Source organism: Helicoverpa armigera, chromosome 27 (genome assembly GCF_030705265.1).
Source record: "Helicoverpa armigera isolate CAAS_96S chromosome 27, ASM3070526v1, whole genome shotgun sequence".
In the NCBI taxonomy this organism is placed as follows: Eukaryota; Metazoa; Arthropoda; class Insecta; order Lepidoptera; family Noctuidae; genus Helicoverpa; species Helicoverpa armigera.
Window position 1 is genome coordinate 4,717,470 of NC_087146.1, and position 24,628 is coordinate 4,742,097.

The window sequence follows — 24,628 nt, forward strand, 5'->3', positions numbered from 1 at the left end:
AAAGGGCGTTTCCATAAACAATTTTAATCAGCCAAATGTGCGAAAATGTACTAATTAATCTAATTAATCTTCTTTGTGTATTTTTTTATTAAGCAATTACATTTAATACAAACTATTCTCAACAAATAATCAACATTAATAGGTACACACCAAATTGCAATTATTTGGAAAATCATTCAAACGTTAAGAAATTCATTCAAATATATTCACATTTCTATCACTTTTGACAACGCACACGTTTAAAACGACATTAAAATCTTCATTCACTGTATTATTGTAAGTAATTTAATTTTAATTTATTTATTTTGCGCTTTCAAGAAAAATGTATACATTGCTGTTTATCACAACTCGCTTGCGGAAGCAGCAATCTACATCACAAATTATAATTTGACAAAAAGTATACCAAAATTGTCTTTGGTTTGGATCGGATTGTTTTTGTTTTGAACTTTTCAAATTTGACACAAATGGCGAGAAAAATAATGTTTCAATTGTTATTTTTCTAAAGAAGTGCCAGTTGTTCAAAGAAAGTGAGGATTTTTGTGCTGAAAAAGACGATTTGGTAAGATATCTGTCGATGGTTGTGATATAATTTTATTCTATCACCTTTTTGTGGTCCAATTTATCGAAAAAAGTGTGCCGGTAATATATTGTCACTGGCCATTTGAATTTATTTTATTTGGTGGCCAGTGTCAGTTTTCATACTCCCGCTTTGGTTTTTAATGGCTAGGCTGGAAATTATAATTTAGAGTAAAGATAAATAAATAAACTACTTTACGAAAACTTTTATTTTCGAAATTAAAAGAAATATTTCCCTATTTCATTTTCAGTCTGATACATTCAATTTGTTTTGAGAATATTTCTAATGGAATTTATTTTGTGAATATTTAGATTTTCCTCTGTCTCTTATTTAATAAAATACATTTAATAAAGTTTTTAATCTCACTACTAGATTTATTTGTTTAGGGTACATGAAATATATATTTTTTTAAAGAATGCTTGCAAAAGCTACACATGCTGAAATACTTTTTCCTTTCAACAAATTACCAAAGATAATTTTCTGTATATTGTAGGACTCTAATACTCATACTCTAATATTATGCTTTGATGCTTCATAAAACATAGCCACTCTGAAGTCTGCCAAATGCAGACAATGTCCATGCACATTTACACACACAAGTGTAGCTCACTTGCTTTCAACACATAAAACATCTATACTTGAAACTCAACTTTTTGAAACCAGTCTTAACAGGGGTTTAGGTTTGCCCAGGTAACTAGTCAGATTGCTTTATGTAAAACACTGCGACTCAACTGCATCTTGTTCGACTGGAAACCGACCCCAACATATGTAGTTGGGAAAGGGCGAGGCAGATGATAGTGATGACTTGATTCCCTGTGTAAAGCTAGAGTACTTACCTTATAATATTAATCAAGTTTTTGTCATTGCTTATAATACTAATCCGCTTTACATATTGCTGTAGTGAAAATGACAGAGACGCAGCCCCCCTTGATTCTCTGCATGGAAAATGCAACAGGTGAAGAAGTAGCTCTCAGGGTGGAACCTGATGATAACTTCCAGATGTTCCTGGATAAAGCTCGGTAAGTTGCAGGGGTATTCTTCGGTTGCTATATTTTTTAGGTATTTGGTCAAAAATATAATTTAATTTCAAAAATTCAAATAAAAAATGTAATCTAAAATTAGTAGCACTCAGTTTTAGGGTCCCTAAAACTGGGACTGTATTACTGAGATATACTGTGTGCCAGTCTGTCCATCCGTCGCCAAGCTGTATCAAAGTCAAACAGGGAAACTGCTGACTTGTGACTTTTCAAAAAGGCCTTGCTTCCTTTGATTTTGTACACTTTGACACTGGGCAGGTTTTCCACTGTCTAAAAACACAACCACCGTATATAGGTACACCTTGTATCTACGATAAGCTGTATTTCGCGCCAAATTCAATGGTGTGCACATAGCTACATGCAAGAATTTCGTAATCTTTCATCTGAATAAAATCCCTTCATTACAGGGGCCTCCTAGGCTTCGAAGTCGACCTAAACTCCATAACCAGAAACCAGCCAGTTTCCCTATCCGAAAACATATACCAATTCCTATTGAATACCGAACAAAATTTACAAGCCGACGACCTCACGCAAAACTTTGATCAAATGTTGGACACCAATGATGGGGCCAACGATTTGGTCTATATATTGGACGATGGCACACAAATTCGGGCTTCACAAATACATTTTGACAATGATGATCCCTTAATAGATTTAACAGCTGAAAAAATACCCTTTGTCAAATACGCTGATGATGTTAACGATCCGGAAATAGATACAATACATGCGGAAACAAAGAAAATTAATATAGTCGAAAGTCCTGTTTCAAGATGGTCCAGCAAAAATTCTAGTCCCAAATGCAGTTTTGTTAATTCTTTACCTTTTAAATTAGTTTGCAATAACACATCGGGATTCGAAGCTCAGTTCACTAAATATTTAGAAGCTAACAATTCTAAAACGTACGCGACTTTGAACCCTGTGACTAGTCGGAATAAGTCTCCTAAAAGCTTGATCAAGGATAATTTTAAGAACTACGATGACAATTACCAGAGGAATGATAATTTGGCTTATACTAGAGAGGAGATTCTGAACATGTTCAAGGATTCGCCAATGACGTCTTTGCCTTATGACCAAGGCTACAGCGAGAGAAGACATGTTAGGAAGACTGATCCTTCAAGACTGGTGCATAAGAGTTGGACCAAACCTATTTCCTATATTGATATAGATGGAGTTCTTATAGGAGAAACAGAGAGTCAAATATGTTTCATTTGTGGAAAACATGTCGATAACAGTGTCGATAAACTGTACCTCTTTGATAACGAAGACCAGAGGGTACATAGATGTTCTCCTCAAAAGAAAATGTCGACGCAGTTGAAGATTATATGTGAATGCTGTTTGAATGAAAATTTTAAACCTTGCCGGATGAAGAGTGCCAACCAATTTCTGAATCCGGACGAATTTCTGGTCATACGCAATAATCAGCAATATATATTTCAGAAGGTGAAGAACTTTAATTTCACCCATTTAGGGAAGCATAAAGATATGATGAGTAAACAGGATTCTAAGTTAGATAAGGAAGAATTTGTGAAAGTCGAAATTGGTTCTGACGGGGAGATTATAACGAAACCTATAGACAATGATCCGAGGTCTGATGATGTCATAGTTGTGAAAGATGAGAAGAAGGACGGTAGTTCAAGTGATGTAGAGATTGTAGAGCCGGAACCGGAGATAGATAATATCATAGACAATCTGGAAGAGGCTGACGAGGAAGTGAAGGAGTTTTTAGGGAAGTACCAGTGTGATAATAGTGAAGTTACTGAGTTGAAATGCAGGTAATCTTAATGATATTATCGAGTAGTTATTGTACAACTATAACGTTTTTAACGCTTAACTTGCTGAACCGATAAATGGTGAAAGAAGGGTATTCTGGTGCGTAGTACATAGTTCCACTTTGATACAGGCGTAACCGCGGGGCACAACTAGTATTTTAGAAAGGCTGACTTTGTATGAAAGATTATCTACTACGAAGTTTACTTTTGGCTTATGACTTGCATTCGCTGGCTCTCAGAATTTATTGTGCTTACCCGGTTCTTGAGGGAACTACTTCCCGCACTCTGATAAAAAGTAGCCTCTCTATTTTGAGCTATTATTGCTGCCAATTTTGCGTGAAGAAGTAACAAACATTTGCGCACACACACACTCACAAACTTTCGCTTTTTTATACATTATTGTCATAATCGAAGTATTTTCCTTTAAAATCAAAATGTGATTGTCACCAGATTTTGCGAGCAAATATTCCCGGATTTGTCCGAAGTGTTGGTGCACTGTGAAACACATAAACATGATTTGGAAGATGGCGATGTTTTCCCATGCCCACTTTGTTTCTATGGTATGTTATTTTGACCACCAGCGACGTCTAAAATTAAAGGAATATGCGAAATATATTTGACAAATGTGTCTGAATTTATGTCTGTCTGGTTATTAGCATAAAAGGCATATTTTTTACTACTATTTATACTTTTTTTAAGGTATCAGGTAAGGTATACGATAAGGTATTTAAAGTAGATATTAATCCATTTGCTATATAATTAAGATATCTGAGGTTGATTGTTCTTATTACTTGTGTTACAGGCTACGCAAATTTAAAATGGCTGAAAGGTCACCTGAAAGCAGCTCATGAGAAATCCGAACCTAATAAAAGTTTAAAAGATGAAAATGAGCAAATGAAACAAGAAAATAAAGGTACGAGTTATTTACTTACTAAACCATATAACTTTGCGCATATAATTTTGGCATATTGCGCAAACATTTTGGTCATTGCGCAAAGTTGCGCAAAATGCTAGTAGAATTTGTGTCAAATTTCTCAACTTGTAGTCTGGATTGATTCCTAAGTAGTAAATGTCATAATATTTTCAGATGAACAAGACACATCGCCTAAAAGGTCGTCTCCCATCGCTACACGTACTAGAAGTTCAAACAAAAAAGATGGTGATAGAAAAGGTATTTATTTGTAGAATAATCAGTATATAACAATTTTTAGGATAACAAAATATGACTGACAATGACAGCTTTTTCGTTAAAAAAAAAACAAGCATTAATGGAGAATTTCCTCCTTTTTCAAGTGTCGGTTTAAAACTTGCATATCTACTCAGAGTTTCCTAAAAACACGCGTTGTACCTATTCACGACGCAATCTATACAGACGCGAGTATACATACAGATCCAAAATTATTTTACACGGGAATTAAAATTAAGCTGCTAGGTACTTTTAGTATTTAGACCATATCCAGAAACGACTATTTGGTAATAATAATAATATATGAACAAAATTTTAGATGAAGAAGATTCTGAAGAAAAGAATGAACCTAGCAAAGAAGCGGTTAGTTTTGTTAAAATTATCAAAACAGATTTAAGATTTAATATTTTTAATCATTTTTACTTAGAGTACTGAATCATTTTTGTTAAATTTCATGCTCATGAAATCCATTTATTTTCATACTATGTTTAGAATTTCATTTTATTTATAAAAACTTTATTTTATAGTTCGTAGTTGTACCTATATGTCATTCCTATTAGGTATATTCTAGTATTTTGAATATATCCTAGATTTTTTTTACTTCTCTAAAGGCCCAACGACACCGACGGCTTAAACGTTAGTTTTCTTAAAACAACGATCTTTAACTGACGTTTATGATGTCAATGACAATGAGCCTAATTTGTGTACAATCTAAAAAAAACACATATTTAAAATTAAATAATTATATACGAAACAGCCAAAGCCACCCATCATAAAAACGGAAGTTAAGCAGGAATGCGTGGATAGCAGTGAAGATGAGATCTGGATCGTTCAAACGGCTGATGTGGAAGCCACGCAAGAGTTGCAGAAATTACTCTGTGTTGCCAAGGTAAATAATAGAAACACTTATTCTATGAAAAATCTTTTCTAATATTAATTACCTTCCGCCACCAGTTTCAACCATGTCCCGGATGAAAAATATAGAATTTTTAAAAGCGGTCCAGTAATTCCTGAGATTTAACATGTTATTTACAGAAGATCTTAGGGGATTACATTTGCCCGGCTGCGTAAATTAGTTCCTTTGGGACGCGGGTGAAACCGCTGGTGGAAGCTACGTACTATATAATGTTCGTAATCATTTCTTTTTAGGGCAAAGAAGATGGCCAGGAAGGTGAAACAACAAAGACACACAAGTGCTTTAATTGCAGGTATGATAGCAATTTTGCGCATCTTTGCGCAAGGTTGCACAAGGTGCACAACATTGCGCAAAAAGGGGCGCAATTCTATTGAAATCTGGATTTAAATGTTTTAATTCCAGTCAACTTTAAATAATTTGTAAGGCCCAAAGTTTACCGACCACATATTTTCTCAAAACGACTGTTTACTTTGAAACCTAAAGGTGAATTCATAGTTAGGTACTATGTAATTGCTTTAAGAAAACTTAAGTTAAGCTTAAACTTACATATGTTGTCGGTTAATCTTGACTAAGCCTGTTGATTATTATATTTTGTCCCATAGCCAAATATTTGCCAGCGCAGAGGGTTTGACGAACCATAGATGTAGAAGGCGTGGTCGGAAACGGAAGTCTAAAGATCTGGGCAATCTTATTTGTATACCTACAGAGGAAGATTTCTTGAAGGTATATATTTTTATAAATCCCTTGTTCATTATCTTTTTTTACCTGTTTTCCCATCAGCGTACACTTCTTAAAACACAACATCCTGAAAAAAAAAATCCTAGATACATGATTTCTTCTTCAAGTCAAAAGTTCTTCATATTACCAAGTTGATGCAAATATCTTGTAATTCATTTGATCCTTGCTTCGAGGGACACCTTGTATATTGACCAGCGTGTCCTTAAATTTAAAAAAGAAATCGATTGATGGAATACTATAGATGCAGTAATTTTGATGATTTATACATTTTCTGGCAGAGAGCTCAAGGCCGACCAAGACAAGTAGAATCATCCATAGACAGCGATCTACTCGTTATGGTAAGTTTCAAACCACCTGCCTAGCCGTTTCCCTACTCCATTACTGCGTACAAATCAAATGTCTAACTTTGCAGCGTCCTAGAAAACGCCGCAGCCGGGAACCGACCTCCAACCCTCAAGTGGTGACTTGTCATAATTGTAATGAGTCGTTCACTTCCAAAGTTAGACTTAAGTTTCATATGTAAGTGTATTTTCTTTAAATAAGTTCTTTTTGTAAGTAATAGCTGTTGCCCGCTGTTGCACCCTCGTTATTGTAAAAAATGCGTACAGATTTTCATATACAAACACTTTTTTACGGCAAAATCTGGCGTACTAGCTGTCTCTGCTGTTTCATCCGCGTCCGGAAAGCCTTCCCACTCCTGGAAATAACTATGCATTTTTTTTTGCATAGCGTATTTTTTTCCAGGTGTCTATAACCATCTAAATACAAAATTTTTTTTGGTGTGAAAGCGCTACGGAGACAGAGTTACTATTGAATAAAAGTACCTATTAGTAATCCGTGGTTTATCCGAGTGCGCGAAATAGTTACCTACTGAGATGAAAAGGCGGAGGCGTAGCTAGTTGTTTAGTATCTATCTATCCACTCAATTGCGATTATATTGCATTTTGACATAAGGTACATATAAAAATGACTAGCTGTTTTCAATTTTTTTCTTCAATAGGCAGTTCCACGAATCCACAAACCTCATTCGCCCAGACGGCCGCTACACTTGCACCGAGTGTTCAGGAACCACCTTCTCCACGGAGACGGAGCTGTTCGACCACGTGCACTTCCAGCATGACAAGCACAAGCGCTGGCAGTGCCCTGTAGACGGCTGCGGGAAGACCTTCTTCCTCAGGTCAGTTCTAGGTGCTGTTCCAGAAAGTTTTCTTAGAAGACTGCCAATTTTCGCACCAGACTTAAAAAGGAAACCAGCGTCTTAGGTAAGAAATGTCATTTGGCTAGACATTTCCCAAGTCTTTTAGGATTGACAACCAAGAGAAGACTAGATATTTCAAAGAAGCCATGTTGAAGAACCCATAGGTATTGATAAATGATGTTCCCAAGTATTTTGGGATTGACAACCATTAGAAGACCAGATATTTATCTTAGAGGACTGCTAAGTTTCCACCAGACATTGAAAGAAAACTATAGTCTAAGGTAGGAAATGTCATTTGTCTAGCCATTTCCCAAGTGTCTTAGGATTGACAACCAGTAGAAGACCAGGTATTTCACAGAAGCCATGTTGAAGAACCCATAGGTATTGATAAATGATGGCTTGTATATGCCATCTTCTTAAAATTTTCGCCATGAAAAAGCTGGTTATAACACTGGAGTCTACTTGAAGAGTGTCTCCCTAACTCTGGAGTGTTCTGGAACCACCTTCTCCACGGAAACGCAGCTGTTCGACCACGTGCTCTTCCAGCATGACAAGCACAAGCGCTGGCAGTGTCCTGTCGACGGCTGCGGGAAGACCTTCTTCCTCAGGTCAGTTCCTGGTTCTCTTAGAAGACTCCTTCCTAGGTAAGAAGAGAGTTAGTTCGTCTCAGGTTAGAAAAGTCATTTGGCTAGCTGTTCCTCTGGTATTTTGAGGATCAGAAGACCAGAAGCCAGATTGGACGGCTGCGGGAAGACCTTCATCAGTTCAGGGTTATATACCGCAAAGACTTTAGGGTGCTGTTCCTAGAAAGTTCTCTTAGAAGACTGCTTACTTTTCCACCAGATATAGAAAGAAAACCATAGTCTCTGGTAAGAAATGTCATTTTGTCTAGCCTTTTCCCAAGTATCTTAGGATTCACAACCAGTAGAAGACCAGATATTTCTCTGAGAGGACTGCAAAGTTTCCACGAGATATAGAAAGAAAACCAAGCTTTAAGGTAAGAAAAGTCATTTGTCTAGCCATTTCCCAAGTGTCTTAGGATTGACAACTAGTAGAAGACCAGGTATTTCAAAGAAGCCATGTAGAAGAACCTATAGGTATTGATAAATGATGGCTAATATATGCCATCTTCTTAAGATTTTCGCCATAAAAAAGCTGGTAAAACATTGAAAGCTACTTGGAGAGTATCTCCCTAACTATGGAATGTTCTGGAGCCACCTTCTCCACCGAGACGGAGCTGTTCGACCACGTGCACTTCCAGCATGACAAGCACAAGCGCTGGCAGTGCCCTGTAGACGGCTGCGGGAAGACCTTCTTCCTCAGGTCAGGGAAATATACTGCTAAGTCTTATAGGTGCTGTTCCAGAAAGTTCAGCTATCTTCTCAGGTGAGAAATGTCCTGTGTCTAACCATTTCCCAAGGGTCTTAGGATTAAAAACCAGTAGAAGACCTGACATTTGAATGAAGTCTTATTTATGTTTTTCCATTCTTAGGCCACATTGGTAAATCATTATCTATCTCCCCTTTTCCAAAGTGTGTTTATGACAATTATCCTTCTATGATTGGCATTATAAAGTCATTTCTGCTTTAAAATGGGTCTTGCGCAGATGGCTGATCTCTGAAGAGGCGGCCTAAAATTGATTATGAAATACATATTTATTTATATAGATGGTCATTATTATTATTAAAAGGACTATGTAATTATAGTTATGTATCCGTTTTTCTACTTCTAAAAACTTTTTACTTTAGAAAATGTTTCAGATGTAAATAAGATATGTCTGATTGTCCTACAGGGCGACTCTAACGAAACACAGTCGCACTCACACAGACACGCGTCGCTATGTGTGCGTCACGTGCGACAAGCGGTTCTTAGACAAACAGACTTTGGACGAGCATGGAGTTACACATTTACACAATATTAACATTTACATACATTAGATAATGTTAATATTTGTTGTACAGGGCGACTCTAACGAAACACAGTCGCACTCACACAGACACGCGTCGCTATGTGTGCGTCACGTGCGACAAGCGGTTCTTAGACAAACAGACTTTGGACGAGCATGGAGTTACACATTTACAGGTAAAGAAATAAAATTACTTACTATATGTATTTGTTACTGTTACAGCCTTTTTATCGTCCCACTGCTAGGCACAGGCCTCCTCTCACACGGAGAAGGATTGAGCGTTAATCACCACGCTTGCTCAATGCGGGTTGGTGATTTCAGACTTTATAGTCCAGGTCTCCTTAAGCTGTTTTCCTTCACCTTTTTTATCAGCCATTGGTGTCTAAGATATACTTAGAAAGTACATACAAACTTAGAAAAGTGGCTTTGCCTGACCCGGAATCGAACCCACACCCTCATACTTGAGAGGTTGGCTCTTTACCCACTAGGCCACCTCGACATGTATTTGTTACAGTCTGATTAATACTATAATATAGTTTCCCGTTGGAACTACTGCCCGCATCCTAATTAAAACTATGTAGCCTACTGGCAGTATATCTTCTATCTGTTAACCTATGTACGGTAGACTGCACATCAGTGGTAACTGTCATGCACTTTAACCCGATAGTAATAAGTACGATTTTCCTATAAAACTGTTACCACTGACCTGAACTTGACTGTACATTTAAATCGTGTCAGTAGTTGTAGCGTGAAAACTTGGCAGACAGTAGGAGTTATAAAAAAAATCTAAATGTTCTTATAGAAGTACCTGTCTAGAATTAGAAGCCTCTGTATTTATTTTGCTATCTTTGTTGACCACGCATCATTCTTTTTACGAGTTTTTATCTAGAAAATTAGAAGTCAATTTTCTTTTTCTATGATGAAGATTTTTTATTTCGTATTTTAGATATTAAATTTTAATAATAGGTAAGCATTTTAGTACAAATTAAGTCAGTAACGCTAGTTTGAAGTAGAAGTCGTTTCTCTTTTAATATGATTTTTTTTTATTTCGTATTTTGCCAGTAACGTTAGTTTGAAGCCATTTCAATATTATATGGCGTAGTTCCTCAATAAGAGATGTCTTCATCCTCAGATCAAACCCTTCCAATGCCACATATGTCTAAAGCAGTTGACCCGTCGCTCTCGTCTCCGCATGCACGTGAGAGCACACGAGGAGGAGTTAGCTCCAACACTGGTGCGAGTCTGTGCTGTGTGCACTAGAGCCTTCAGAGACCATCGTCATGCCCAGGTTAGTTGATAGAATAGAATAGAAGGTAATTTTTGCTGCTGCTGAGCACGAGGTCTCGGATTCCCGGGCCTTTCGAAACTTACACAAAGCAGCCCGGAGTTTAGAAGTTGGTGATTGATACACCCGTGCATCGGAGAGCACGTTAATGTCGGTCCTGACACTGATCTCTCTCTGGTGGTGTCGGATTGCCGACTTCAAAAACAAAAGACGGTTCCCAAAATCCTTTAACACTTCCTATATGTTTTTGCTGGGAAGAAGTGGTGCAACTCCCCAGCACTTACGACCAAACCATGTTGATGATCTCGTTTTCAACCCCTTTTATCGTGACCAAAAACCCCAAAATTAATGATAGTTAATTAACAAAAAAACCCTTTAAGTATCATTAATTTGCTCAAACAAGCGTTCTCTCTTCTTGGACCTTAAAATACAGGAGCATGCAACAAAATCAACGGAATGCATAAAGGCTTTCGCCAACGAATTTGCGGAACTATGTTGACGATCTCGTTTAAAACCCCTTTATCATTCCTCAAAAAAACTTCTTGACTTTATTCCGTTATATAATTTTCTCAGAGTCAACCCCTAAAATATTGTAAATACTTCATTTTTTAAAGAGTGTCTATGAAGTTTCTTGCCGGTTCTTCTCCAAAAGACCCACTTTTTGTAACCGCGCAACTAACTTGACGTTTCTTAAACACCTGTAATAGGTATATAAGAAATAAAAACCTTTGACTTTGAAACTAAAAATCAGGAGCATGCAACAAAATCAACGGAATGCATAGAGGCGTTTGCCAACGAGCTGAAGGAAGAAGCCGAAGAGATGACCGTTCAGCTGTCTCCCACCAGCGGCCTTGTTAGACATACCGTGCAGATTGTGGGTAAGTTTATATTGTATACTTTATCTAATTTTGTTTGCAACCAGTGTAGTGTGTATTTTAATATCCTACTAATATTAATTTAGCTTCTGTCAGCGGTTTCATCCACGTCCCGTGGAGATAAAAAGTAGCTTATATATAACCTTCCTCAACAAGTGGGCTATATAACACTGAAATATTTTTTGTTATATCAGACATTAGGTTGTTCAAAACATTGAACTTTCACACAAACTTCCTCCTTATGTGGGGTTTCGAAAAATCGTTTGTAGGTGGTTAATCAGTCAATGGTATTACGTATTTCCTGCAAATATTATTAACGCGTAAATATGTAAATGTATGTATGTTTATAACTGTCACACGCAAAAACTACTGAGATGAAACTTGCAATGATGTAGCTTACACATCAGCACAACATAACATTTTTTATGTTTATTGCTATCATGCGATCGGTCTCTCGACCATAAGCAGATGTTTGATATTTATTTATTATTTATTATATTATATTATTTATTATATAATTTATTATTTATATTATGAACCACTGCCAAAACGACGATTGAAACGACACCATATCTGGGACTTGACGTCTTCACCGCATAACTAACTTCAAAGAAAGCAAAGAAAGGCAACTCGACATTGGTTGTGTGTGTCTACAAATATAAATACGTCCATTCAAACATTCCCTTGTTACGCAAGAAACAGCTACCTAGTTTATCTCCATTCTAACTTATTTTCTCAGAGTCCCCGAAACTATCGAAACCAATAAAACGCCAGGTATCGAATGAAGTGGGCGAGCCGCTACTGTCTCAGCTGGCAGACGAAGCCAGGGCGCTCATACGAGTCGTCGAGATCGAGAAGGCCTTCCGATGCGAGTACTGTGAAGAGTTAGTCGCATTTTAGCTTTTATTTAGTCATCATGTTAGCCACGAGCAACTCATCATATTAGCCACGAGCCCCACATCAGATTAGCCACCAGCCCCCTTCATTTTTGGAATAACCCCTCATATTATTAGCCACGAGCCACTCATATTAGCTACGAGCCCCTCCATTTTTGAGATTAGGGAGACTTTAACCGACTTCGAAAAAGGGGGATAAAACGCCAAGTATCGAATGAAGTGGGCGAGCCGCTACTGTCTCAGCTGGCGGACGAAGCCAGGGCGCTTATACGAGTCGTCGAGATCGAGAAGGCCTTCCGATGCGAGTACTGTGAAGAGTTAGTCGCATTTTAGTGTTTATTAAGTCATCATCATGTTAGCCACGAGCAACTCCATCATATTAGCCACGAGCCCCTCATCATATTAGATACGAGTCTCACATCATATTAGCTGCGAGCCCTCCATTTTGGGAGTAGGTCATCATGATGTTAGCTATAATCCCCTCTATTTTTAGAATAGGTCATCAACATGTTAGCCACGAGCCTCTCCATTTTTGAGTCCGTCATCATCATATTAGCCACGAGCTCCTCATCATCATAGAAGCCACGAACCCCCTCCATTTTTGAGACCTGGGAGGATTTTACCTTACGGTTATTCAGAAGCCAGAAAGTCGGACAACCTGCCTAAGCAAGGGGCATAGATTTGCCCGGGTATCTGTGTTGAGGAGGTCAGATAGGCAGTCGATTCATGTGGCACACTGGTACTTAGCTGCATCTGCCGACCCCAACATAGTTAGGGAAATGGTTAGGCGAATATTAATAAAAAATAATGTTTTCTTTCAGCGTGTTCTACTTAGAAAGCGGATTGAACAGTCACCGCGCGATACACAAGGGTGTGAAAAATCCTTTCACTTGCCACATCTGTAAAGTTAGCTTTGCTACTTATTCTAGGTAAGTTATTTATATTATCCTGCTAATATTATAACTGCGAATGTGTGTATGTATGGATGTTAATTCCTCTCATGCTAAAACAACCGAAATAATTATGATGTAATGTAGCTTATGGCTTATGTATGTGCTTATGTAGAGGCTTATTGCTTTCAATCCGGGTGCTGGAAGTAGCTCCCTCTGGAGGGAGGTTAAAACGCTGTCATAAACTAGTGTTTTATTTATTTAAACCTTTATTTCAGGCAACTAGGGCCCATAAGAATACAAATACACATATCTTTATCATTAACTATACTTATAAACTAAAATACATACAATCCACCCTCTTATAACAACACTGTCTGTTCCCCGCGGTTTCACCCGCGTCCAGAGAAAACTACTACTTGAGTGTACCACAGTAATAAGTAGCCTATGTCTTTTCTCAGGTTGATTTGTGTACCAAAATTCATGTAAATTGGTTCAGTAGTTTTATTGTGAAAGAGCGCCAAGTAGTTAGATAAAATCCGATAGTATTATAACCGAAATTATTAATTTCCTTTTAGATGTACAACCCACAAAACTACCCACGGTTTTTACAAGCGCTCTCTAGCGGACGCTAAGAAGCAGGCCGATGGGCTGACGGCCGATACCGACGGCAATCGATCAGCCACCGGCATCCTCGGCTACGGGGACTTTCCCGTCGTCAAGCACTTCTTGTGTGAGGTTGGTACTTTGTGTTGGTGTGGTACTTTGTGTTAGAGTGGTACTTTCGTGTTGGAGACGTACTTTTGTGTTAGGTGGGTAATTTTTGTGTTAGGTTGGTACTTTTTGTGTTAGGTGGACACTTTTTTAATAAGCAACTTTTCTCAAAAATATTTCTGTATATTAGTAAAAACTGCATAAAAATCTGGTCAGCTGTTTTTGGCTCATATAAAGCTATAAACGAAACAACCCACGGTTTCTACAAGCGCTCTCTAGCGGACGCTAAGAAACAGGCCGATGGTCTGACGGCCGATACCGACGGCAATCGATCAGCCACCGGCATCCTCGGCTACGGGGACTTTCCCGTCGTCAAGCACTTCTTGTGCGAGGTTGGTACTATGTGTTAGGTTGGTACTTTTTTGGTGTTATAGTGGTACTTGTCAGCTAGGATGGTACTTTTGTGTTTGGTATGTACTTTTGTTATAAACCATCTTCGTCAAATACTATGCTGCGTATTAGTCAAAATCGCATGAAAATAAGGTCAGCATTATTTGGCTAATATATTATTACGAGCAACACTACCCACGGTTTCTACAAGCGCTCTTAGCGGACGCTAAGAAACAGGCCGACGGGCTGACGGCCGATACCGACGGCAATCGATCAGCCACCGGCATCCTCGGCTACGGAGACTTTCCCGTCGTCAAGCACTTCTTGTGTGAGGTTGGTACTTTTTGTTTTACGTTGGTACTCTATGTTGTGTCGGTACCTACTTTAAGTGCCAGTCGAGTCACGCATTTCTTGTGTTAGGTTGGTACTTTTTGTGTGTTAGATTGGTACTTTGTGTTAGATAGGTACCTACTTTTCTCAAAAGTCAGCTTGCTCATAAATAATTTTTGTAATTAGTGAAGAGTACATCAAAGTAAGGTTAGCAGTTTTTGGGTTATATGTAGTTAGAAACTTTGGATAATGTCTAGTTATAAACGAAACAACCCACGGTTTTTACAAGCGCTCTCTAGCGGACGCTAAGAAGCAGGCCGATGGTCTGACGGCCGATACCGACGGCAATCGATCAGCCACCGGCATCCTCGGCTACGGGGACTTTCCCGTCGTCAAGCACTTCTTGTGTGAGGTTGGTACTTTTTACAAATACAAAAGGTAAGGTAGGTACTTTTTGTGTTAGCGTAGTACTTTGTGTTGGGGCGGTACTTTAAGTGTCAGGTAAGCAGTTTTGTAACAATCCATGTCTTTTAGAAGCGTTCTCTAGTCAAACACTTTTTGTGCAAGGTTGGTACTTGTCTGATGCGCTGTTATTTTTTGCGTTAGAGACTTACTATAGTGTAAGGTGGTTACTTTTTAATAAGACACCTTCCTCATGTCCTCGTATACCAACTATTCTATGAATTACCAATACTTATTAAAAAAAAAAAACAGATTTAAAAAATATCTAGTTTGAACCGAAATTACCCACTCAACAGGTAAGAACCTGTGTTGGGTACCCTTCCTGAAAAATTATTCTGTGTATCAAGGAAAACGCATGAAAATTAGTTTCACAGTTTTTGGGTCATAAGCAGTTACAAACATAACGCTGTTATAAATGAAAGTACATTATTTAATTATAAAGTAGTGAAAACCTACGTACAGAGCAATCCTTTTGATTCCGCCATGCCCTCGTATCTATCTGTTTGTTTGTGTTAACAAACACGTCTTGTCAACAGGATTGCGGTCGCTCCTACTTACACTGGACGTACCTACAAGTGCACAGGCGCATGAAACACGCGAACGAGAACTTTCTCTACAAGTGTAACCAGTGTGAAGTCACCTTTCCTAACAGGTACATTAAATACCTTTATTTTCAGGCTACATCGACCTGATATTACACCTTAAATTTTAAGGTGTAATATCATATGACTTAAGTCTTTAAGGCTTAAAGACTTATGTCATCATCAGCCCTTTTGTCGTTTCAATGTGGGGCACGGGTCTTCTCCCACACAGAGAAGGATTGAGCGTTCATCACCACGTACGCTCAATACTTGGGTGGTGTTGGTGGTAATCTCAGGAACTATTGGTCCAATTTAAATATTTCTTCTAGCGTCACATAGCCCATTTATCAAAGAAGGCTAGTAGGCTTTCTTAAAGACTAGGTTCTGCGGTTTAACCCGCATCCTGTTGAAACTACTCGGTGCACCCGAAACAAGTACCCTTTACATTCCCTCAATAAATGAGCTATCTAACACTGATCAGGTGAAGTTTAAAGGTGAACGAAAACATCTCTATCTCTATAAAACATATCTGGTTTCCTTGAGCAAGCGTGGTGATAAACGCTCAATTCTTTTCTGTGTGAGAGTAGGCCGCAGCCCAACAGTGGGACGATAAAAGGACTGATGATGATGATGATATATGTACATAAACGTGTAATGCTCTCTATACCACAGTTGGAGCTTAGCGTATCATCGTAAGAAGGTGCACGGGAAGACCGGACCTGATGACCCTGGCGCCACCAGCAAGATTAGCAAGGACGATTATAGGTAATAAGTGCTATATTTACTGATTACTGTAGGTATTTACACTTGGAAATATTCTCAGTAAAAATATTCAAATTCTTGCCTCCCTTTTACAAAAGAATGGTGCCAGTAATGGAGCACCTAAAAAGTGTTTTATCCGCAAATTAAAATCTTTTTGGTTGCTTTTTTAACCCCCGACGCAAAAACGACGGGGTGTTATAAGTTTGACGTGTCTGTGTGTGTGTGTGTGTGTGTGTGTGTGTGTGTGTGTGTGTGTATGTGGCATCGTAGCTCCCAAACGGATGATCCGATTGTAATGCGGTTTTTTTTGTTTAAAAGGTATGTCAGTCGGGAGTGTTCTTAGCTATGTTTGGTGGAAATCGGTTCAGGTCTTCAAGGTCATCAGCTCGATTGCTAGATGTGATAGGAATGTTACACGCTCAGTTTACTTGCACGTATATGTGGGATCTGAAATTTGAAACACTAATGTCTTTTGGAACCACTGAGCTGGTCTGCTGTTAGGGCACGAAGGTAGGAGACGTAACCCTGAACTGCCTTTTAGTAAACCCATCGAGTTTGGGCTCGTTGAATTTGTCTTGACGAGTTCTCTTCATGTTTCTGATTGATGAGAACCTGATGCTGGAAATGGGATGTGGCGGATGAAACCCTGGAATGCCGGAATTAAACGGATAAACCGATTTATATTTTTGCTGAAAATCTAGAATGTCCAAAGGTGAATCTTTATTGTTTCTCAATCTGTGCAATTCTCCCAGAGCCAGTTTGTCATGAGGATTGTTAAACAGCTTCCTTTGGCCGAGATCGCAAATAGCGACCCCATCTTAAGATAAAATAAATTCAATGAAAGAAGGAAAAATTAAGGAGCTCCTTTAAAAAGCATGAAATAACATTAAATTATAAATTTAAAAAAACCCCCGACCCAAAAAAAGTACGCAATAATTATGACAAAAGGTTAAAAACGCTAAACCCTATAAAAAGCAAAAAATAACTTTTAACACTACGTAAACTAAATTTTGACGTGTCGGGGGACCGCTTTTTACCTTCATAAATACTTACATAAATCAAATGATACCTACCTAATTACAACATTCGTTTAAAAAAAAAACACGTATCTAAAGTAATAAATTAGAGCGGTCCCCCGACACGACAAAATTTAGTTTACGTAGTGTTAAAAGTTATTTTTTGCTTTTTATAGGGTTTAGCGTTTTTAACCTTTTGTCATAATTATTGCGTACTTTTTTTGGGTCGGGGGTTTTTTTAAATTTATAATTTATAAGTATCCTTTAGAAATAGTACCGACATTGGATCCAAGTTTTTAATTGTTCAACCTCACTTTTCCACACTAGCGGATTTTGTCTCTATATACGGAGCTCGGTATTTCTACGCGCGATACATTCCGTGCGGCAAAACCTGTTTTGCGATTTACAACAACTTTAAAATTGCGGAGTTATTTATTTATAACAACTTTAAAATTGCGGAGTTATCGAGCCGAAAATGTGCTACTATGAAAATTCTCTAAATAAAAGTCTTATTTCATGTGTTGTAAATATAGTTGCAAAGCCAAGTTTATGTTTTCTAAGGATACCATGTCGCGATTGTAGCGAGGTGCTACCAAACAAAACTGCGCTCTACAAGCATCGGAAGAAGGAGCACAGCGATAATACTATTCGCCCTAGTAGTAAGCCTGGTGAGTTATTTGAAATACCATATTACATAGGTAGACAACTGCTTAATAAATAATCAATCAAGTAATTAATTTTTATCTAAAATAAATTAGTTACTTTAGAACTAATTTATTTTTATTTTTAAATGTGAGTTTTTAAATAAAAAGTCCTCTAGTTAACTGCCTACTCAGATGGAGTGAGTATAGCCTAGCTTCCAATGGCGTCCCTTGATAAGAATACTCGGCATGCCGGGATAAGAAGAATCTTATAGTCCACATTGTGTGTCCACAGTGGAACACTTATTAGGTAACATATGTATACAGTCTAAAAAGATTGTATCACAACTTGTTTCCCTTCTATCCATATAGTACTAACATCAATATAAAGGTCTACATATAACTAGGTATATTATTTATAGGCATGTACTCGCATGAGGAGTCCACCGGTGGCGGCGGCGCTTGCCCGCACTGTCACGCCACCTTCACGCATGCCACCGACCTGCACAAACATGTCAAGTTAGTACCTAGGGTATTTCTAGCTAGTGTTTTGTGGCTTTAAGAACCAGTAAACTTATGTATGAACTTACGTTAAATGCATAGGAGTATTTTCATTAAAAAAAAACCTTATGTGTAATGATGACATTCTTGATAAATGTTTCACCAAAATCCGAGCTATTCATGTAAAACTCTTGTATACCCTTCCTGCATTTCTGCTATCCTTAAGGTAGATTTAGACGTTCTAAGGCATGTTCCGTGAAAAACGCACAATACATGCCTCTTCTTGAGGTGTGTGTGTGAAAAATTATATCAGTCTAATAATATGCTTGGGTCGAGCCATCGCGACGCATACCTTGTCTGGATCCTTTAGGTGTTAACGGGTAGCTGTAGGTTCGGGATATGACTACACCTATAACTTGCTTAATATTCTGTGACGACAAAAAGTTTTGCGAGAACTATCTTAAGTATAGGTCCTCCTGTCTGTGAACAGAGAAGCACACGGCTCATCAAACGCAAGCTGGTCGAACAAGCCGGGCCGGCCACACACATGCCCGGTGTGCGGCCACGGGTTCCGCACGCTGTCCATGCGGAACGAACATCTGCGCGTCCACACGGGTGAACGCCCCTTCCCTTGTGATGTCTGTGGAGTAGCGTTCAGAAGGTATGTTGTATGTAATATTGTGATCATCAGAGTTCTAGCATGAAAGTCATTATATACGCTTATTGCTTCACCTTTTTCAGAGCTTTTTTTTTCATCTTTAGCAATAAAATATGTCAAGATTATCATTTAACTTCATCATAAACATCTGTAACATAAACAGTCCCAGTTCATAATCGGCACCACTAACATGAATGTTGCAAGGTTTAACTCATCAGTATATTTTGGACACCAATGACTGAGTAAAGATGATGATAGAATCTTGAGGACACCTGAAGCGCATATGGTGTTAACGCTCATTACTTCGTGATAAAAACATATCTTGAGGAAACCTGGAGGCATGTGCCTATGTGTTCATCATCATCTCAGCCGGCGGACGTCCACTGCTGAACATAGGCGTCCCCTTAGATCTCCACAGATACCTGTTGGAGGCGACCTGCATCCAGCGTCTTCCGGCATGTGTTAGACGACATTAATTCTTTCTCTGTATAAGAAGAGGCCTGTGCCCTGCAGTGGGACAATAAATTATATCTATTATATGAATATTATGTCTATCTTTCGTATGTTCACTGTAACTGTGCAGGTCCACAGCTATGAGGAACCACCGGCTCATTCACACGGGGGTCCGCGCGTGGGCCTGCGGACGCTGTCCCAAACGGTTTCGCATACGATCCGACTTGCGGACGCATTTGAGACTGAACATTATGTTCGCTGTAACTGTGCAGGTCCACAGCTATGAGGAACCACCGGCTCATTCACACGGGGGTCCGCGCGTGGGCCTGCGGACGCTGTCCCAAACGGTTTCGCATACGATCCGACTTGCGGACGCATTAGAGACTGAACATTATGTTCGCTGTAACTGTGCAGGTCCACAGCTATGAGGAACCACCGGCTCATTCACACGGGGGTCCGCGCGTGGGCCTGCGGACGCTGTCCCAAACGGTTTCGCATACGATCCGACTTGCGGACGCATTTGAGACTGAAACATCCGGCTACTATTGTTGTTGTTGAGGTTAGTGGCTTTCAAATATATTAATAATACCTTATTCTAACTGTCCCATAGCGACTTGAAACAACTAAATGGCCTGCCACGCTTTTTATCGTGGCGTATTGATTTAGTCTGGATAGAAGTCGGTTTATCGTTGTCGGGAGTAAGACAACGATAAACCATAGAACGCACACCCAAATAAAAAGCCTTAAGCCTACCTCGATAAATGAGCTATTTAACACTGAAAGAATCTTTCAAATCGGATTAGTCTATAGGTCCTTAGATTAGCTCGTCCAGCTTAACAAACTCTTTAGCTTTATAAAATTAATGTAGATTTCATCCCGGAAGCTCTCGTAATTTATGTAGATACTTTAAGGGATGTAGATACTTTAAACAAGGGTGTGAGGCTACTTAATTTGACAGCTCATTTAAGACATTGCTAAGAAAATGATTTAGTTCAGCCACGTTTATAAGTAAGATTTTTTCTTAAACACCCCTTAAGTATAACTTATTAGTTTATAAGTAAGACTGTAAATGTGTAATTTTCAGATGGAAGGCCTAAATCCGTCTTCTGAAGATGTGATGAAAACCCTTTCAGAGCAAAATGTTCCTCACGACAAACTCATTGAGATAACTAAAATGTCCTTCGCAAAGGTACGCTAATTTTTTCATTATTACTAATTTTTATATTCATCTTCTTTTCGTCATTTGTTTTTCATCATCTTCTTTTTATTACAGCATTACTTTCAATGTGGATTTTATCCTACTAGTATGAAATAGAGCATTTATTAGACCTGCATGAATCAGTATATTGGCATTGATAAAGAGGGATGAAAGTGCTGAACTGATAAAGTTGGTGGGGAGGTAGCTTTGTCCATGGGGATGGACATAGGTTTTTTTATGCTCATCCGTTTACGGGATGTAGTGCCTTCGAGATGCGGGTGAAACCTCGGACAGATACTAAGTTATATCAAGACTATTTATTCTTCGCGGTTCCACCCATATCCCGACTGAATCTCTACTTCCCATCACCGAATGGGGTAGCTCTTGAGTGTTACTAGTTACTGCATAGTTAGTGCAATAGTGTTACTAAAGCGAGTATTTTTCTTTATTATTGATGACTAGTTGATCCCGCGAACTTCGTATCGTTTAAACCTTACCTGGACCTCTACAAACATTTTAAAACCAAAATAAGCCAAATCGGTTCAGCCATTCTTGAGCTTTAGTGAGACTAACGAACATCAATTCATTTTTATATATAAGAAGAAGAAGATGATAATGATGTCCTCCTAGCCAATTATCGGCTACGGCGGCTGTTCTCATGTAAGGCGATCAGCCAACTGCGCAGGACATATTACAGTGCACCAGCATTTGCTTGGACTGCGGTGCACTCACTATTCCTTCACTCTCATAGCGCGATGGGACGGTAATCCGACACCACTGGACAGAGACAGATCTTTATTATTAAACAGTATACAGTACATAATATAGTACATAGTATATTCTTTCACCGCTTCATAGGGCACGACCAGCGTGATATCGTCGTGCGCGCGAAGACTAACTATTATTAGCGGTTCCACCCACATCCCGACTGAATCACTACTTCCCGTCCCCGAATGGGGTTGCTCATGAGTATCAAGTAGTGATACTAAAGCGGGCCTTTCTTTATAATTAAAGAGCACACAATATATTATAAAGATACTATATGTCATCATCGTCTCAAGGGCACGACCAGCGTGATACCGTCATGCGCCCGCGCGCTGTCAGCGCTGAGCGCGGTGCCGCGGACCCATGTCGCCTGCATCAAGCCCGCGCCTTCTAACATGTGTATGTAGTATTATATTTATTTGCTATCCAGACTATAAACAAACAGAAAACAATAGGGTAAAGTAATATTGAGTCCATAGGTACCTACTGCTTATTTCAAAAGAAACTACCAGCAGATTTGCGAAAGGAGGTGCTTGATAGAAAGCTGAAGACTTTAGTGTGTGAGAGTTAAAAGAAAGTGTTGTAATATTTAAAGTATATTGCTACAGAAATAGTCTTCATCAACTGCGTTGCCTTTTCCCAATTATGTTGGGGTCAGCTTCCAGTATATCCGGAGGTTTTATGTTCAGAAGTAGGTTAGGTACCTACTGTTAAAATAAAAAATTCAAACCGGCCAAGGGCGATTTAGACTTCGGAGGGTTTATAAAAATGATGGGCACCAAAAGTTATAAAAATGACCAAATATCAATTGATTCCTGCAATAAGCGAAAAAAGCACTGTATCTGGCAAATTCATTATTGTACCTACAGACACCTGTAGAATTCTAAGTGATATTCCCACGTTCGCAATAAAAATAGTATTTACTATATTTCAGTGGATGAATTCCAACCCGCTCGTCGTGGTCGCGGTATTGCTAAGAACCCGCGCCGCCCCAAGATACTGCAGCGGGGAGACTCACAGGATCCTTCTGCTTATCCTATTGTTAGTGGCGAGGTGAGGTTGTGGCTTAATGTGCTTGTAGACGTAAACACCATGCTTCTGCTATGGCGATATGTAGGATACTCATACCATGCCCGTGCCACGGTCATATCATCATACTCATACATAGCGATAGCGGTGTAGAATATAAAGATAAACACAACATAAATTCAATACCAATTTACGTCCGTGCCTAATTAAGACAGAAAGTTGTTTTTTTTTTTTGCTGTTTGGATTACCACCATAGGTACCTACAAATAGCAACTGAACACTTGTTAATTTGGCAATTGTTGGTTGATAATTTTGTGATAAGTAGTTGCCCAGCAGTCCGTTAATTTTCGGTTCATAGTTGCCCAACAGTTCGGCATTGCTGGTTGCTTGTTTTGTGATAGTTGCTCAACAGTTTGAGAATTGTCCGCTACCGCGCGGCGACCCTATGGCTCAAAAGTATAGTACCCACAGGGTACTGTATTTGCGCCGTTTGAGGTTTAAACAACACAACATAACATGATATTTATTTTCCAGGAGTTATCAGACTTAAACGTGCAGTTACTGCTCCGGGACGGCGTGCTTGTTAACGGTAACCAAATGGTTCAACTACAACTGGACGACCCCATGCTCATGGAATGAATATAATATGTACCTATCTTTATCTGGTTGTGTAAAATTGGTTCTCTAGTACGCTGGTGAAGTGGTAAATAGAAGAGTAGCCTTTTAAACTAATGTTATAAAAAGGAATATTTTTGTTAGTTTTTACCCTAAAAAAAATTTTTTCACTGTTGGGGAGACACACTATCACCGGGTGATTAGGCTACATTTTGTCGGGGTATGAGAAGTAGTTTCCATAAGTCGCGGGTGAAACCGTGTCATAGAGCTAGTTTATAATAAATTGATATAAAAATTATCTGTGGTTTTATATGTATTGAAAAATTTTTTGTTCAAAATGACGGTTTGATTTGCCAAAATATTCAAATGTAATTATTTTTTAAGTACAATTCTTTAACTCTTAGCTTTAATATATTGTTTTTATTTACCTACTTACTAATAAAGGTTTGATTTAAATATGTTTTTTATTTTGCAATCTTGTAGTCAGTTTCTGAGCTGTCCTTAGGTGCTTGCTCAAAACACTTACGGTTACCGCCCAAACGGCATCTACGGTTACATCATATAGTCTTTCGGATTACCGGCTTTTTTACAATGATTACTATAAGAAACAAAAAAGAGGATAGGTGCTTATCAAAAGGAACTAGGAATAGGAGGAGTAATTAAATTAAAACCCCGAATACTATTCTTATATGTATATCTCTGACCAGGATCGTTAATTATTTATCTGTCACACATTGAGACTATCAAAAATCTATCGTAAGATCTTTCTCCGACAACATAAACACCTGTAAACACCCGTTTTTCTCAAAACAACTGTTAACTTTAAATATTGAGCGAACAGAAATAGTTAAGTTTTTAAAAAAAAGCTGACGTTTATGCTTTCCTTGAACTTGTGCAATAAATCTATGCTTACCCATAATGTGGTTCCCTATGGCCACGCTTATGGCTTTTACGAGAAGATTGCTTATTTCTCTTCCCTGAAGGTTTTCCCGTCTTCCGATTATTAGCTTTAGGCCAGTATTTAGGCTGTTTAGGTACATTTTTCTGAAGCTACGGCGTGATAACGAATCATCATTGGAGCCGAAACTACTCCTTCGCTTCTGAAAGGCTCGTTTCTGGAAGCCGGTTTAGAATGCCTTCTTGGACTGGTACCTGGTGGTTGCGGGCGTATTGCCGGTGGAAATGCTGGAACCAAGGTATGATCATCAGTAGGTGGCCTAGACCAAGGCTCAATTAAAAC

At 38.7% G+C, this 24,628-nt stretch overlaps 2 protein-coding genes across 2 annotated transcripts; both read left to right on the plus strand.

Moving 5' to 3' along the window:
- The first annotated feature begins 423 nt into the window (after positions 1 to 423).
- LOC110369608 (uncharacterized) lies at positions 424 to 14,397 on the plus strand. Its single transcript, XM_064041919.1, has 22 exons — positions 424 to 559; positions 1,479 to 1,596; positions 2,022 to 3,386; positions 3,834 to 3,943; positions 4,186 to 4,296; positions 4,471 to 4,554; positions 4,889 to 4,932; positions 5,327 to 5,458; positions 5,719 to 5,777; positions 6,088 to 6,208; positions 6,502 to 6,561; positions 6,636 to 6,742; positions 7,224 to 7,411; positions 7,861 to 8,029; positions 8,595 to 8,807; positions 9,377 to 9,503; positions 10,460 to 10,615; positions 11,364 to 11,490; positions 12,227 to 12,371; positions 13,205 to 13,312; positions 13,852 to 14,011; positions 14,257 to 14,397. The coding sequence occupies exons 2-22, from the start codon at positions 1,484 to 1,486 to the stop codon at positions 14,395 to 14,397; spliced, it is 3,840 nt and encodes a 1,279-aa protein (XP_063897989.1). The 5' UTR covers positions 424 to 559; positions 1,479 to 1,483.
- Positions 14,398 to 14,439: 42 nt separating this feature from the next.
- On the plus strand, positions 14,440 to 23,834 carry LOC135118862 (zinc finger protein 567-like). Its single transcript, XM_064041920.1, has 13 exons — positions 14,440 to 14,457; positions 14,564 to 14,705; positions 14,965 to 15,119; positions 15,706 to 15,821; positions 16,423 to 16,515; positions 18,090 to 18,196; positions 18,592 to 18,688; positions 19,161 to 19,331; positions 20,196 to 20,340; positions 20,866 to 20,970; positions 22,041 to 22,143; positions 22,679 to 22,797; positions 23,308 to 23,834. Exons 1-13 carry the CDS (start codon positions 14,440 to 14,442, stop codon positions 23,410 to 23,412), a joined length of 1,476 nt encoding a protein of 491 aa, XP_063897990.1. The 3' UTR covers positions 23,413 to 23,834.
- Positions 23,835 to 24,628: the final 794 nt, after the last annotated feature.

Excerpts from the sequence above, each read along its gene's own strand:
- LOC110369608 (XM_064041919.1), top strand. The coding sequence starts at position 1,484 with ATGACAGAGACGCAGCCCCCCTTGATTCTCTGCATGGAAAATGCAACA. Across the intron at positions 3,387-3,833 it reads GTTACTGAGTTGAAATGCAG|ATTTTGCGAGCAAATATTCC; the intron begins GTAATCTTAATG and ends GATTGTCACCAG. Across the intron at positions 12,372-13,204 it reads CGATGCGAGTACTGTGAAGA|CGTGTTCTACTTAGAAAGCG; the intron begins GTTAGTCGCATT and ends GTTTTCTTTCAG.
- LOC135118862 (XM_064041920.1), top strand. Across the intron at positions 16,516-18,089 it reads ATTAGCAAGGACGATTATAG|GATACCATGTCGCGATTGTA; the intron begins GTAATAAGTGCT and ends ATGTTTTCTAAG. Across the intron at positions 22,798-23,307 it reads ATCCTATTGTTAGTGGCGAG|GAGTTATCAGACTTAAACGT; the intron begins GTGAGGTTGTGG and ends TTTATTTTCCAG.